Below are 12,610 nucleotides of genomic sequence, written 5' to 3'. Positions count from 1 at the left end.
ATTATTGAAAAGAACCATAGAACCAAAACAGCTTAAGCAATTATTAGAACTTGAGCCATTACAAGTCTTACAAGTAACATCACAGCAAAGTGGGCTTTACTATAAATTACAGCTAATACAAGTAGATAGAGATTAATAAATCCACCTATTTTATTTACAAACATTGGCGATTGAAGGATCACCGCAATTTACTCCAAAAGCTTATGAGCATGAAAGGCATTAAGATGATGTTGAAGAATAGTAATATCCATATTTATTACACAGCTAATTGTAAATACTACTACCCCCACAATTTCCATTAGAGTCAGCAGTAAAACAATTAACACATGTGTTACTATTGTAACTCAACCAACCCTTAGTTATGCAAAAATCATGATTTATTTAAGTTCCACCACAAAGAGAATTAGAAACATTTGTATTACATGAATTGCAAGTATTATTATCTGAATTAAATTTACAAACATTAGAATTTAAGGTCATTATTGGATCTTAACACGACAAACATTAACTGTTAGACGTCCCATTGCAACTAGAGCAGCAATCTGAACAGTTAACACATTAATGTAAGTTAAAATCCCAAAATTAATTAACCTAACAAGCATTTACACAAATATTATTGACAACCTTATAGCTTTCTTAGCAAATAATACAATCAGTTATGCTAGGTCCATTACATGTTTTACAAAAGCTATTGCAAGGTAGACAGAGTCCAGAGCTTGTATTCCAGTCATAAGCAAAATAGAATCCATCATTACAATAACAAAAATTACCTAAGGCTGCATTAGGTTATGAATTTTAAATACAAGAAGTACAAGAAGATCCATTTAAACAATTAGTACAGCTTGCATGACATCTTTCTATTAATTTAAAAAATATTATTATTAGATTAAATAAAATTCCCTTCCTCCCACCTTTTCAAATTTAAAGTATTATCTTCTAAAAAATAAAAATAATTTATAAAAGCAAAATAAGGAAAAAAATTTTTTTACAATAGTATATTGTAAGGTCATTTAATGTGAACCATTTAGAGCTAACCAAATAAGCTCCGATTGTGAAATTTAAATTTGCATCTTTTTTGAGTTAAAATACTGATTCTGGAACCTATGTTTCTCCATAATTAATATCTTCGCATAAACTGGTAGTAGTATTTGATTTGTAATTTACTTTTTTCACTAAATTATTATCTATATAATAACTCACATAATCTGATGGTGCAAAATAATCTACATTCATAGCTGTAAATTAAAACTCTACTTGATAATGATAATTTTAATACTAAGGTAACTACATGATTAAGCTAACACTTTATGTACCATAAATTAAAGGTGCATATTTTCTATTATAACATTATCTAAACTATTCAGATAAACCAGTATAGTACCAAAATTATAAATCTAGCTAAATTCTATCTTTGACGAAAAAAGACATCCCTTAATCTTTAGCTCTTATACAGTAGCTAGAACCAGGATCTTGAGAGTATTAATTAGAGCAAGAACTGTTAATAATGCATAATCCATTCTGGATAGAATATCCAGTAGCGCAAGAAGTACATTTACCAGTTTGATCTTCACAAGACAAGCAATTTGGTGGACAGTTAGAGCAGGTATAGCAAGGAGAAGAATAGCAATTTTAAAATTAAGTATACTATCCCTTGTTGCATGCACAATTCTTATTTATCTGTATAGAAGTTTATTGCATTTAGCAAGTAGTGCAAGACCAAGGATTGCCATCATTTGTGCAATCATTGCAAGTGGAATGACATTTAGTGACGTTCATTGCAAAGTTTCTGATTCCCCATCCATTTTTATTAGATGAAATATTAATATCTAGATTAGTTGTGGAGTCATTAATAATATAAGTTAATTGGTAGAAGTTAACAGATTAATTATCGTCACAAAGTTAATAATTAGTGAATATTTTAGTAAAGGATGATAAGGTTACTAAATTATTATTAACTTCTAAAATAAAATCACCTTATTAACCGTTATTATAAATTAAACCTTAAAAAGTAATAATTTTTTAAAAGTTTTTGGGTAAATTAAGAATTTTTTTATTAATTTTGTTAGAATTGAGATTATTTTGTCCTCCCAAAATAGTATAAGGCCCAAAGCTTTGATTTTCTAGCCAACATTAGGTATATTAATCAGGTTAAATCTACAAATTAGTATCCATCAAAGTAAATCCATCATTTTAAATAAAATTTCTTGGATATAGCAAAGGGTTTAGTAAGATATAAAAGGGATTAAAATTTTGAACACATAGTTAGTTAATATAATCCTTTTAATATCCATTAGGACAATTAGATAAACATAGAGAATTTAATGGATTATAGAAGCTATTTACTGGACATCTTTTACAAATATTATTTGTAGTATCAAGCACATAGCCACTTTTACATTATAAACAAATAGATTTATTATCGCAATTTAGACAATAATCTTAGCAAACATCACATTTTAATTTTATTGAATTATAGAAAACACTATTTATAGATCCGAATTAGGTTGTCTAAAAATAGACTATGTTCTAGCATTAAGATGGATCAATACAAATTCCATCAAAGTAAAATTTGGTAGAATTAGTGCAATTAGTACTTAAATCTGTAGTTAATGGGTAGTATTATGTTTTAATGTAGTTAATTACATTATCATTTATAAAAAATGCTGATCTCAATAACTGATCATTCATGTTGTTTTCGTTTATTAGCAATTTATATATATCTTGAGGGTAGAAACCTGTGATCATTTTTATTGATGAATACTGTCCAACAAATTATGTAAATTTATTTTCAAGAGGAGGACAAATAATACATAAAGTAAGCTATGTAATATCTGATCTTAATTAAAAATTATTATACTAGTAAGTAGGATAAACTATTGCTCCTTAAGGATATCCTTGCCATACAGAATAGTAAATATTAAGTGATTATTTGAATCCGAAACCAAATTAATACCAATAGCCTGTTGTAATTCCTGGGCCTTGTTAGTTAAGTTCAAGTTGATTATCATTATCCATCTATATCAGTATGTATGGAGAATAATTAATAGTATAATAGTTCAAGAATGTATATTCTTGACTTACCTAGTACCTCATCATAGAATACTATTTATTTGGATCTAAGGTGTTAAATTTAAAATACCCTACAATAACAGCGTCTTTGAAGTCTTATTACTAAATAGTAAAGCTCTGAGGAGTAGAGCCAACCCCTCTTACTAAGCTTTTCATACCATACCCTTCAATAGTATACCAGGTTGCATAAAAATGTGAGATTTAAATTAAAAATATAATTAGACTTTATAGCATGTTTTTTATTCTAATTTCTTATTGCTTCATATTATATTATAAAATTAATTAAGAGTTTTATTTGGTATATAAATTTACATTTAATATACAAATTATACAAATAAATTGTCTAATATTCCTTACATTTATTACTACGTAAATAATAAAATTTAATTTCTATAAAGTTTTATTTTAATAACAACCACTTGTTTTTCAAAAAAAATGTAATCTAAAATAAATAATTGAATAAAAGAATAGTAATTACTAATTTATTTATTTTCTGTTAAAATACATTTACCTGAAAATATATCTCAGTTACTTAACAATAATATTTAAACTTCATGAAAAAAAACTAAGAAAGAAGAAACAATTTAATTATTAATTAATGGCTGCTGACAAAATAAAAGTTTTAAAACTTATATCTCTAAAATTGCTGAGTTATCATGTTAAGCCCTCTATCACTGAAAAGACTTTTTGTGATAAAAGTTATGAAATATTTTATTACTGAGGAAAATTAAAATTATAAATTAATTAAAATGCTCAAAGAAAAATACAGTTTACATAATTAATGCTATTAAGAAGTTATTTATTTTTATATTAATTAATATATTCATGAATGCTTAAAAAAGTAAGCTTATATAATAGATTGTATTTAAAAACGATTAAAAAAATTATTTTTCAGTTAAAAGTTTCACATAAAAAAAGTAAACCATCTATATTTTATTTCAATTAAAATACAATAAATAACTCAAAATTCCATTTACAACTTTATAATATGTAAATTATTACTACTTTCACCATAAAATGGTATAAAATGGTGACCTTCTCTTCGTATTTTATTATTAATTTATAACAAATAAAATAAAGAAAAATTTAGTAAATATATATTAACAACTAGCATGTTAACTCCTTGATTTTATGTTAAACATTAATTAATACTAACCTATTCTGCACATTTTTAATATTGCTTAAGTTGTCAATTTTCTAAATTACCACTACTATGAAGCTTAACCATATTAATAAAGTAAATATTATTTTCTTTCTCAATTTCTTCTAGAATCATTTCATATACTCTAAAGCTATACAGAATATAGCCGAATAAATTTAATTTAAAAAAAGTTCACTTTAATTATAAAAATAGACTTTTACGCCAAATTTAAAAAATTTTTACTTATAAAATTAATCTAGTTTATAGTGTTTGTTATATATAAAAGTTAGTTTTTATTTTTATGAATTTATCTAAAAGATAACCTACCAACTTTCAAGAAAAATGAATTTAAAGTAAATTATGGAAATTAAAAACATTAGATAATTTATTATTTTACCAATATTTCATTTACCTTAAAATATTGAGTTTATAAATTATTTAAAAAAATAAATCATGTAAAAAAAACTAAAAAAGACAAAATTACTTAAATAAACAAAAGATAATTATTTAAATATTTATTACATTTATACCACTTAAAATAGTACTAGTGAATAAAATTCCTATAAAGTTTATGTTTTTTTGATTATAGTATGTCTTTGTAAAATATTACTGTAAAAAATCTAAAATTTAAGATGTTTATCAAAATATTCAAGCCTGAATACAATTCTTATTATTTTAAGTAATTATAATTTATTTTTTTCTTAATTCAATAAGCATTTCTTTATATCTTAAGTAATAAGCCTTTGATTTGTATTCCATTAAAAACTTTAGTTTTATTTTATAAATTAGTAATTAACTAGCTATTTTTTTTCAGTTTTTCTTTTTGAAAAAAATAATTTTATGTTATTAGATCATTTCTAGAATATCAACAATAACTAAAAGCATGAATTCTATTTGCCTTTATAAAATGTTACAGATGTCTAAAATAAAATAAAAACTGGATATGATATTTAATTAACTTTAATTTTTTTTTTCTACCTTTATAAATTCATGGTATTTTATGCTTATTTTAAAATTTCGATAAAAAGTATTTTTTATTTAGTTTATTAATAAAAACTTTTCAAGACCAAATTTAATAAAAAATATTAATAGTCAGTTTACTTTAATTGAAAGATATCGATTCATTCGAAATACCTTACTAAAATAGATAAATATAATCAAACTATTATTAAATATGCTAAATAATAATAAGTCATCTAAAACTAATTTTTAAAAATCAAGTGAAGATAATCAATATAATTGTATTTTATTACTTTTTATTTATTGGATTGATATATTTCTTTTCATGTAACCTTCAAGTTTCCAAGCATCAAAAATTTGTAATAATTCTATTAGGACAACACAATCAATTTATGAGCAGTAAAAGCATTAATTTGATCAAAAGTAATGTTTCAGTTTTTATATTTTTTCTTATAGGCTGACATTATTTTCGACTAAATTAAATTTTATATGGCTCATGTTTGATTTTAATTCAAGCATACATTCCTCAAAAGATATTTGAGTTCCAATAATGACTCTGTTTTTAGTTTTTATCTTAATTCATATTAAGCTCATCTTTTACAAAAGCTCTAATATTCTGATTAATACATGAATTTGTAGTTTTAAAAGAAGAAGGGTAGATTTATTATTAATCGTAATATTGTATTTTGATGAATTTATTTCAGATGTAAGTAAAGAAAGTAATAGAAAAGACATTTATATAATTCTAGACTTGCTTTGCAAAAATTAAAAGATTAATAAAATCATAAAATACTAAAGTAGATGGAGTGATACATGTATAAAAATACTATCAATGAAAATTATGATTGATTGCTTGCTTGCTTAAATAATTTTAAAATAAAATATAATTTACTTAGTTATTTTTAATATTTTTAATGAAATATTTTAAATTAAAATATATGCTAAATGAAATCAAAAATATTTTTTTTGTAATTAGAAGGCGTAAAGAAATCGAAATGAAATGTTTCTTAACTTACTTTTAATAAAAATATCATCGCTTTAATTGATTAATTTAAAAAACTATTAGATTAAAAGATCAAGGATGGATTCTTTAATTATTAAATTTATTTAAATAATTAATGCATATTAAGATCAGAAACCAAATAAAAAAGGATTATTTGCTTTTGAATCAAAGAATATAAAATATTAGATGTGGTAATAGATGAATAAATATTATATTTTTAAGGTTTTATGAAAATTATTTAAAACGAAAATGTGTTTTCACTACCATAAATTATTTTAAACTTGCTCTTTTTAAGTTAAATTTACAATAAAATGAATTTATATTTTAAAAGAAAAAAAAAATTGATAATTTATTATATTTTTTAAGTTATTATCTAATAATTTAATAACAATTTAGTTTACTAAAAAATATAATTCAAAAATTTTAATATTATAGAAGCTGACTCCATCTATCCATACATACCAATAAGAAAAAAGATTTAAATTGTTTATATTATAATTAATTTTTTTAAAATTAATGCTATAATTAATAGGTGATTTTTTATTTAGTTATTTAACATAATTTACCAAAAAATAAATTTACAAATTTCTAAAATATAAAAGAAACAAAATGTTTATTTAAAGTTTTATCCCTTCATAAAATTATTAGGGATAAAATCAATTAATATAATAAAGTTAACCTAGCTACTTTTATACTTATAATTAAGTTATAAATAATCTTCCCCCTTAAATCAATAGAATAGCAATAAAACAGCACTAAAATGGCGTATTAAGCAGTAATAATTTAAATATCTATAACTAAAACTAGGTAATATAAAACTATTAAGCATAAGTGTTTCTTAATGGGTATAGCTATGACTAGATATTCTCATAAGATAAACTCTAGCTTTCATATGTGCAAGATTTCCACTTAGAAAAAAATGATGAGAATGTTATAAACAATCATAACTTTTATGAAAGCAATATAATAAAAAGTATACATGAAAATGAAGAATAAATAGACTTTTTACAAGTAAAAATGAAAAGATAAGATGATCTTGATGCACATGCTTCTAATAAATTACGTTGCTCTTTTTCTACAAATTTGACTAATGTTGATAGAAGTTATTTTGAGATAGTATGTAGTATTGGAAATTAACCCTTCCAAATAAATGAAACTCAAATTGAAGATGAATAATCATCTAATGACTAAGAATAAATAATGATTTAAAGTCTTTATAGCTCATAATTTATTAGTTAAATTCCTCCATATTAATATAAAAACTCGCATAACTAACCATAAGTAAAATAAAGCTTTAACGCATCACCTTAGCAGACTAATGAATAAAATTAAATTAAACGCAATTAAAAATAAGAGTTCTTAAATCATAATTTCTTAATTGATAACCTTAAATAAGAGTTTCTTAAATTTTATGGTTTAAAAGATGAAAAAAAATTAGCCCATTAAATTCATGATGATCTTTCTTCAAAAGTAAAAGAGAGAAGGAATGGAGAATTTACTAAAATGAGTACTTTAAAATTAAAATAATAACTAGATTGTTAATATTTTACATTTAAATAATGCGTTTATGCGAATTTAAATAGTGGTATGAGCAAATAATTTGTTAATTATTGTGGGGAAATTAATTTAAATGATAATAAAGAAAGAGTTATAAATAATCAATTTTATCATAATTTTTTAAATATAGATGATAGCAAAAACAAAGTTAACATTTCAATTAACGACAATAATAACAATTTCAAGAATTATAACTAATTTATTGATTTGAACAAGAAATAATCTCATTCAAATTTATTTAAAAATTTTTTTTGTTTAAAACCAAATTCTGCTTCTTTTCTAAAAAATTTTGACTTTTCTGAAATAAGGCTAAACTAGCCAAAATAGGCTTTAAAGATAAGAAATAAGAAAGAAAATTCATCTTATATAAAAAATTCTCAGTTTCATAACTTAAATAAACTATTTATGTACAACATTTTAAGCATGTTTAGAACAGATTCACTAAAAAATTTTAATTTACCTGAAATAATAAGTCAAGAGTTATCCAAAATAATTTAAAGATTTAAAATTTCTAGCCAAAGGAAACACAAAAAATAAAATAAAGGATTTTATAGCTATTTCACACACAGCCATTATAATATCCTTTTCTTAAAATTAAATGATATGAATTTTCACTAAATTAAGAACAGTCCTCTAGATTTAGATTTGCATCAATAATGCTTTAATATTGATCTTAGTAAAGATGTTTCAGAGATAGAAATAGCGTATATGAATTTGATCAAGGAAATTAATTATTAAATTTTTGTGGTTAACATAAGAGAATAAGAGCTGATTGACGATGGAACTTAATCCAAATAAAATATAAGAATCAAATATGCATTGAAAGCAATTATTGGTATTAAAAAAATATCTAAAGGAAATTTAATAAAAAAGTTTTGATGTTGTTTATCTATTTGTATTATAATAATTTAAAAAAGTTAATTAATTGAGTACAATAAATCTCCCAGTTATTATTCTAATTAATTATTTAATTACCTAAAAAGGATAACCAAAAATAAATTGGCTGTCTAAGAGTGTTTTAAAATATATTTTTTTAATAATCTCAGTCTGAATTTGATAGATTTACACAAAATTTATAAATATCCACCTAACTATTTATATAATTTTTTAAATATTTATTAATTACTTTAAAATATTCAAGATAAATAAATCTATTTTTATGTAGAGTTCAATCTTTAAGATGACTTTCAAAGAATAAATCTATAAAAATAGTAAAAAAATTAAAATAAAGGTTGAAAGAGTAAAATATTAAATTAGGATTTAGCTTTAGGATATAGAAGATCTGTATGTTAAATTATTTTATGTTAATCAAGTAAAAAAAGTATTTTTAAACACTATATTTTAAATATAAAGAATTATCTGTAAATTTTATTTTATGTTTTTTGATTAGTATTTAATCATAATAAATTAAAAATTTTACTAATCATCTCTAAAATACTTCAATACCACCAAAATGCTAAAGTGGATTAACAGAAATCTATTACAAATAAAAAATTTAATATTTCAATTTAAGAAATCATTAAATTAGAATTTTAGGATATAAATTAAAATAAAATCATTTATTTAATTAATCTAATTTTTAATACAATTATTCATTTCCCCTGCACTTAATACTTAGATGTACTTTAAAGTCTTTTTTATTGAAAATAATTATTAATTACAGTAATATCTCAAAAATTCTGCTGACTTGATAGCAAGGAATAGCTTCAAAAAAATAAATTTTATAACTATTCCTTGAAGAAAAATAGTAAAATTTTTTTGTTCTAAATTGAGTAAAAAAAATTTTAACATGTCAAATTTAGAAAAATATCCATACTTAATACTTAAAAGAAATATTTTGAAAAAATTTCTCATTTTTATTATATATTCACACAATTAAAACTAATCAGTTTCAATTAAAAAAAAATTAACATTTATTAAAAATGTATTCATTTTAATCTTTCTTAAAATATGTTTCATTATAGAAGTAATAATAATTGAAAAAAAGAAAGGATTAATATGAAAATTATTGCAATTTATTTTAAATGAATAGCTAAGAAGAATCTAGCCAAACAAACTTTAAATTAATGAATTTCTGTCATTATTCATAAATTTACTATTTTTTAGGATAACTTAAAACTAATCTCTCCTTTTAAATAATTTGTGGCCTCTAAGTATTAGGTGCTATTTAAATAAATTTTAGGGGTTAACAAATGATAACTTTTTTTCAAAATGAAGCTAAAAAAAATTTACACAAAATAAATGTAATTAAAAAAGCAAACAAAAAATGTGATTTAATAATAGAATAATCATATGAAATAATATTATCCCAAAAGTCTAAGTAATTTATAATATTTACCAAGTTAATTAAATTTACAATATGTGTTCTTGAAAAATTAACAAGTAAGTAAATTGATTATCTGAATAATTAAATATTACAAAAATAAAAAATAAAAATATTTTTACTATGATAAAAAATATGGATTATCATATAACACTATTTAATATAATTTACAAGTGAAGAAACTCAAAAAGCTTATGAGAACAACTTTGTAGTTATTATTTCTTGAGCATTCTAATAGCAAAATATCTTTAAATTATAGCAGATAAAAAAGAAATTCCAAACAAATCAAAGAGAGTAAATATTAAATAAGTTAGCATAGAGAAGTTCGAAGAACTAACTTACTATCCACTTACTACAGATAAAATTACATAGTAATAAAAGCTTAGTAAAGATAGTAAAATTAAAATAAGAGCAATTCGACTCAACTTTTTTGTAATAATTTCTAATAACTTCAGACAACTAATAATTATTATTGCATTAGCTATTGAAACGGCAATCAATTAAATTATACTAAGAGACTAGTTAAATATAACAGAAATAGCAAATGAATGTATCAATCTCACATAAAAGCATGAAAATCTTAATGGCCTTGACATCTCCTTATCATAAACTAAAAATATTCCAAAAAAGTTATGGAAGAATAAAATTTATTTTATAAATCTAAATTAAATAAATTTTTGTGTATTGCTGCTAAATTAACTTAAGTCAGTAATATTCTTTGATGAATGGGTAATTATATTTTTACTACTATTTTAAATGCTATGATTTTCTTTCGTTTCAAATTATACAGCTTATTCTTTGCAAAGGTAGTCAATTGAAGGAATTTTTTTTAATGACTCACACTATTAATCTTCATATTTAGATTCATTTTTGATTTGATTTCCATTTTCTAAAAATACATTTTTTATTTAATGCTTAGAAAATATACTCTTATTATCTGCTTTAGCAAATTATTCTTCTACTTTCCTTGGAGTACTTGAATCTTCAAAATTCTAAAGAGAGCTTTCCTTTTATTCAAGCTTAATTTCTTCAATTTCTTTTGTGTTTTTTTATTAGTTTGAATATTCAATTTATTAAATGATTAATTTATTTTTCTTCTAAACATGATGCTGTTCTTCTTTAATTTAATTTTAAGAGTAAAAAAATCTTTTTCTTGTTTTACGTTATGACTAAATCTTAGTTTAGTCAACAGAAAAAGGAGAGTTATTCTCATTTTATTATTTTTGAGATTAAATTATATTTTAGTTACTCTCTTTTATAGATTTTAAATTTAATGGTAATGGTATAACTTATCTTTGATTAAAATTGCTTGTAACTTGTTTATTTTAATATTTTATAAACTTTTTATCTAAATGATTTCCTTTAATATAGAGCAATATAAAGCCAATTGTTTTACAAACTATCAACCAAAAAGCAATGTATTTGTAAAAATCAGAAAAATGAGAAATATTTTCAAATCCTTATTCACTAAAAGCTGTTTAAAGGTTTTTATTTTAAATTAAAGCTTATAAATCATTAGCAATAGTTGTAGGACCTAAAGACTCACAAAAGCATGTATATTAATTGTTTTTTGAATTAAAAACTAATTTACAACCACTTTAAGTCCATTAATTTTTATTTTTTGTATAGCAGGCCAATCGCTCTTTTCCCAATTAAGCTCCTTAAAAATTATGCATTGCACTACTTTAATTGATAATAGAATTTTAAGAAGGATTTTATGATGATGATAATATAGATGGGTTTATTACTGGAAAAGAGGCAATAGTTTAGTTTCCAATGTTTTATTTAATTTGTTAAGTCAGATTTTAAAAGCTTGGATCATCTAAGTAGGGATTTTATTAGTAAGTTTTATATGCAATATTATAAATAATAGATTTAGTTTAAGTTTCTGATGGCTAGAAATTACTACAAAACAGGTAATTACAAAGATTTTTTTCAGTTACTTATTAGCTTTATATTTTTATACTATTTCCCTAAAATATTTTTGGATCTTCATTTGGTAAAGAGTTATAATTCATTTTTTCTCCTAATTTATTTGAAATATCTATTTAGAGATTTTAAGAGGTAGAATTTGAGCTTTAAGAACTATTAGCCATGCTATCTATTATTTTAAAAAAGTCAAATATTAATTAATTTTTAATAGACTTTTCAGCAACTGACAAATTTTAATATGGTACTTAGCTCCAATCTTCAGATAATGCAGATTGCAAACTTGTTAATTAGCTGTTCTGTTAATCAAGAGTAAGCTTGATAGTAGGCATCAAGCTTGCTATTGCTTTATTGGATAATGATGAGAAGGTTGATGATGAAGGAAGTAGTAAAATCAATTACTTTAATTTTTCTAAAATTTAAATCTTTTTTTAATTTATTTGATCACTTGAGATTAAATCAGTTCTAAGACTGAGATCTTCAGCAAAAAGTGAAAGCTCTGAAATAATTTGTTAATTAGTTAGCTTGTTATTATTTATGGCAGAATCTATTGCTTATATATAATTAGCTTCATTCATATTTGAGCTTGTTACGTTAATATTAATTGTTGTATTAAAAACTGCTAACT

General features: G+C 22.0%; 3 protein-coding genes across 3 annotated transcripts in view; 1 reads left to right on the top strand and 2 right to left on the bottom strand. All coding sequences in view use genetic code 6, as the record gives it.

Moving 5' to 3' along the window:
• The window catches only part of TTHERM_00003780 (transmembrane protein), a gene marked incomplete at both ends in the record, with an annotated part of 13,073 nt that extends 9,848 nt beyond the window's left edge, over nt 1-3,225 (bottom strand). The window contains 3 exons of the mRNA XM_001008060.3: nt 1-66; nt 111-857; nt 990-3,225. The exon at nt 1-66 is cut by the window's left edge and continues 567 nt beyond it. Of these exons, the coding sequence (XP_001008060.3) occupies nt 1-66; nt 111-857; nt 990-3,225 (3,049 nt within the window). The remainder of the gene's footprint in view (nt 67-110; nt 858-989) is intronic.
• Nucleotides 3,226-6,782: 3,557 nt separating this feature from the next.
• On the top strand, nt 6,783-8,609 carry TTHERM_00003770 (hypothetical protein; the record flags this gene model as incomplete). The annotated part of the gene is made up of 1 exon (XM_001008059.2): nt 6,783-8,609. The coding sequence occupies one exon, from the start codon at nt 6,783-6,785 to the stop codon at nt 8,607-8,609; it is 1,827 nt and encodes a 608-aa protein (XP_001008059.2).
• Nucleotides 8,610-9,807: 1,198 nt separating this feature from the next.
• The window catches only part of TTHERM_00002770 (transmembrane protein, putative), a gene marked incomplete at both ends in the record, with an annotated part of 7,999 nt that continues 5,196 nt past the window's right edge, over nt 9,808-12,610 (bottom strand). The window contains 2 exons of the mRNA XM_001008058.3: nt 9,808-9,893; nt 10,799-12,604. Coding sequence (XP_001008058.3) covers nt 9,808-9,893; nt 10,799-12,604 — 1,892 coding nt within the window. The remainder of the gene's footprint in view (nt 9,894-10,798; nt 12,605-12,610) is intronic.

This window comes from Tetrahymena thermophila (genome assembly GCF_000189635.1).
Source record: "Tetrahymena thermophila SB210 genomic scaffold scf_8254803, whole genome shotgun sequence".
Lineage (NCBI taxonomy): Eukaryota > Ciliophora > Oligohymenophorea > Hymenostomatida > Tetrahymenidae > Tetrahymena > Tetrahymena thermophila.
The sequence above is the reverse complement of the archived record's forward strand: the minus strand, read 5'-3'. Positions and strand labels throughout refer to the sequence as shown.